Source organism: Amyelois transitella, chromosome 9 (genome assembly GCF_032362555.1).
Source record: "Amyelois transitella isolate CPQ chromosome 9, ilAmyTran1.1, whole genome shotgun sequence".
NCBI classification, from domain to species: Eukaryota; Metazoa; Arthropoda; class Insecta; order Lepidoptera; family Pyralidae; genus Amyelois; species Amyelois transitella.
Genome location: NC_083512.1, coordinates 384890 through 388881, shown reverse-complemented (window position 1 = coordinate 388881; position 3992 = coordinate 384890). Strand labels below are relative to the sequence as shown.

Genomic DNA, 3992 nt, shown 5'->3' with positions numbered 1-3992 from the left:
TTGAGGCTTTTTAGGTTTAATATGAATCTCATTTTGCCATTGGCCTTAGGCACTAAGAAAACACGGGAAATACATATATTGTCCATGACAAGGTTGACATTCAGAAATGGCGCCAATAGATAAAAGCTTCTTGATGGCATCATTTACAAGAGGCATTTCTGATTTGCTGAAGTTATTCGGTGTCGGTGGACTGGATTGATAAACAGGTTGATCAAATTTTATTTGATATCCTTTTATCCACGACACGACAATATAGTACGATCACTAGTGATCATAGACCATAGTGTATAAAAATGCGAAAGTCTACCGGCGTAACGTACCGAATCTAGTCCCGGCGATTCTGCTTGTGGTGACGTCGACGTTGCGTGTAGTTCCGCGATGAGCTCCCGCGCGGCGTGGCGCTCGGCGCTGCAGACGACTGGGGGCGCGTTTGAGTGACCGGCTGCTGTCTGCGAGCCCCGGTCCGCGGCTTCCAGTTTAAATCCTTCTTATAAGGATTGGCTGCAGGTGGCGATTTTTTTGGGAAGTCTCTTTTTAAATCCGTGCTGGACTTTGAAACTGCTTTTGCAGTTTTTAGCGTTTCTGCAAAATCACTTCCAAAAAGACATTTGTCTATTTTCGTTAGAGCTAACTGGTCTTTTAGCTCCTTTTTCACTGAGTACAGGGCAAAGTTTCGTCTGGTTTCTGATTCAGCGTGTTGTATATCACAGAGAAGTCTAGCGACATCCATCAGATCTTTGATCAAATCGTTATCCTTATTTTTCGACTCGAGTTGTCTTGATATAACGCCACCTAGCGCTGTAATACCAGCAGCAATTATCTTTTGGCGAGATTCGATACACTTGTCTCTTTTGGTTGCTGTTTCGGGAATAGCAGCCTTTATTTCTACGTTCAGCTTTGGTGCAGAAATATTTTCACAATTTGCTGGTACTAAAAACGTTTTCAATAAATCAATGCGGGTATCTTTATTCAGCCCTGATGTTGCTATGTGGGCTAATCTAGCTGCCAGATCTGTATTAATATCCGGTCCATATTCGGCAGTGGCCGTTGGGTCTTCACCCAAAATATCAGACAAACCCGCCGTAGTTTCATTGGGAGGGGTGGATTCAGGTTCCAGATTAATCGTATCTACTTCAGGGTTTATAACTGGTTCCTGGCCTGGAACAGTATTATAATCTAAGTAACGACCAGGAAAAAGGATAAAATATTGAGGGTAGTTGGAAAAAATAAAATAAAAAGGGTAATTGCTGAGAAATCCCGTTAACTACTGGCGTATCGTAAAAGTCTAATTGCGGCGAGATAGTCCCTCAGACTACTCTGGTGCATTTTAGAGTTCAATGCGGCGAGATAGTCCCTCAGACTACTCTGGTGCATTTTAGAGTTCAATGCGGCGAGATAGTCCCTCAGACTACTCTGGTGCATTTTAGAGTTTAATGCGGCGAGATAGTCCCGCAGACTACTCTGGTGCATTTTAAAGTTCAATGCGGCGAGATAGTCCCGCAGACTACTCTGGTGCATTTTAGAGTTTAATGCGGCGAAATAGTCCCACAGACTATTCTGGTGCATTTTATTGTTCAAAGCAATATAAATAAATTCTATAACAAATTTAACGTATAAAGTGACGGTACTTACATTCTTGGTTATCCATAGCCGGTGACGGTGCCCTAGAAGAAGGTGACGATGAGCTGGATCGACTGCTTGGTTCCGATGACGAAGACGACGACCTTCGATATCTACGCGATCGTTTCACTTCTTTTTCCAACTTACGTAACTTGTTGACAATAACTTCAAGATTATCGATTTTTCGTTTCGGCATTTTGAAACGGACAAAATTCAAACACGATTTACGAAAGAACTTTGACGTGTGAAGTGGTTGGACACTAAAGTGCGACTGAAGCGCGCTCAAAGCGGGCGGCGCGAAGTAAGTTGGGGGTAAGATAAAAATAAATATTTTACAGAGTTGCCACTTTATAAGTGTTGCAACTAAATTATTTTTTCCTAAACTGAAGTGGTGTCACTAGGCGTTACTACATAGTACATATATAACAACAATACAACGTTACTAATCTTGAGGACGAAACACGAGTATAATAAATACTAATATAGATAAACATCCAAGACCCAGGCCGATTAAAGAAAGTTCATGTCTCATCGTGCCCTGGCCGGGATTCGAAATTGTATTTAAACATCTGTATTTAAACGATTACTAACATAACATATACAAAACAACGTCACTAGCTGATTAAACATAGCATCGTTACAGATTCTGTTCTTGTAATATAATGTCGTGGACTACTTTACCTTAACGAGTATAAGATGATTTATAGGGAGACATGATGTGGGTACATGATGATTTTATAAAAATATCATCATAATATAGATTGATTTCCATTACAATTCCAGCTTTCTTAAATGATCTAGGAGCGGTTTTTTATATCTGTTTTTAAACCTTATTATCCTCGTACATACATACATATGATCACGTCTATATCCCTAGCGGGGTAGACAGAGCCACCAGTCTTGAAAAGACTGATAGGCCACGCTCAGCTGTTTGGCTTAGTGATAGAATTGAGATTCAAATAGTGACAGGTTGCTAAGCCATGCAAACCATCCCAAGTTTGTAAGCATATCCCTTAGTCGCCTTTCACGACACCCATGGGAAAGAAATGGAGTGGTCCTATTCTTTTTTGTATTGGTGCCGGGAACCACACGGTACTCTTTGTAAATATGTAGGTCAATATACATATCTACTATACGCGTACTATTTACTCAAGACAAAAAACTATCATTCATTCTGATGCCATCCGTGTACCCTAATCTCGGCCCTTCTTGAGCTGTGATATAAAAAGGGTTGGACATCGGCACGGAACTCATATTTCGCAAATCTCTCAATCCGAACTGTCATTGCGACTTATCATCACCAAGCCAATGGAACCTTCTCAGAGTTATGCGAGAAAGGATTTGATTTAGTCCTTCGTCAAGGAGCTTATCGCCTATTGGAAATAGGGTCAAGGAAATATGACTTAAAACAAAAATTTTAAAACGTTTATGGAAAAAAAATCTGTAATAGAAAATCTCGTAGTAAAATTTCGTTTCTTAGTAGATCCCAATATGGATTACCGTACATTATGTACATATGTGTATGTATGTAATAAGTTATTGGTTGCTGAATTTTTTGTGCTGTTACCTTCGAGTATTTAACTAAAAGGAATAATACACAATGTATTATTTAACCTGTTTTTACAAATAAAAATGTTTTGAAAAATTATTGAAAATGTCTGTTACAATTCAAATTCATTTCATTCATTATTATGGGACACTTCCATATCACTTAATAATGGTCTTTGATCTTTTGGTTTCACAAAATTGGTTGACGTCAAATAAACTACTTAAAATAAGTTTACTGCCATTTCCAAAGCGTCGCCGAGCTTGCATGAAGAGAGTTATGAATGCGAAAGGAGTATGCAGAGATCGTGGCAAGTGGTAAGATTTAGTCTAGTTAGTTCTATATTAATTCATGTTTTTTAATGTAGACAATGTGCATTCGTCCACGATGTAGTTTTAAGAGATCTATATTTGTAAATTGACGTCCGATGAAAATGCTGCAGTGTAGTTTGTTCCGACGCTTTTTCTACGCATGCGCTTTGGAAGCGGTAGCAGTTATAATTAGATTTAAGTGACGTCAATAAGTGATACCTTGTATCCAATTTTGAAAATAAATCTATTCTATTCTATTCTCTGCCTTACCTTTCAGGGATAAAAGCGTGATTTTATGTATATGTCTGATTATCATTGAGCATTTTATCAAAAGAGGAAAGCTCCATACAAAAGCTAGCCTAGAATATTAACGAAACCTTAGGTAACATTGCTCGCTAAGATAGCATTACTTTGACATTATTATGGGGCTGATTATACCGACCTTTGTGCCCGCATTCCCGATACGGGAGCAGATAATGGATTTTCTTTGTATTGTAATATCTTTGTCAGTCAAA

General features: G+C 38.8%; 1 protein-coding gene across 1 annotated transcript; it reads right to left on the bottom strand.

The window, feature by feature from the left end:
• Positions 1-316: 316 nt before the first annotated feature.
• LOC132902091 (uncharacterized) lies at positions 317-1816 on the bottom strand. The gene is made up of 2 exons (XM_060945900.1): positions 1633-1816; positions 317-1158 (listed from the first exon to the last, which is right to left on the bottom strand). The coding sequence occupies exons 1-2, from the start codon at positions 1814-1816 to the stop codon at positions 326-328; spliced, it is 1017 nt and encodes a 338-aa protein (XP_060801883.1). The 3' UTR covers positions 317-325.
• Between the last annotated feature and the right edge of the window lie 2176 nt (positions 1817-3992).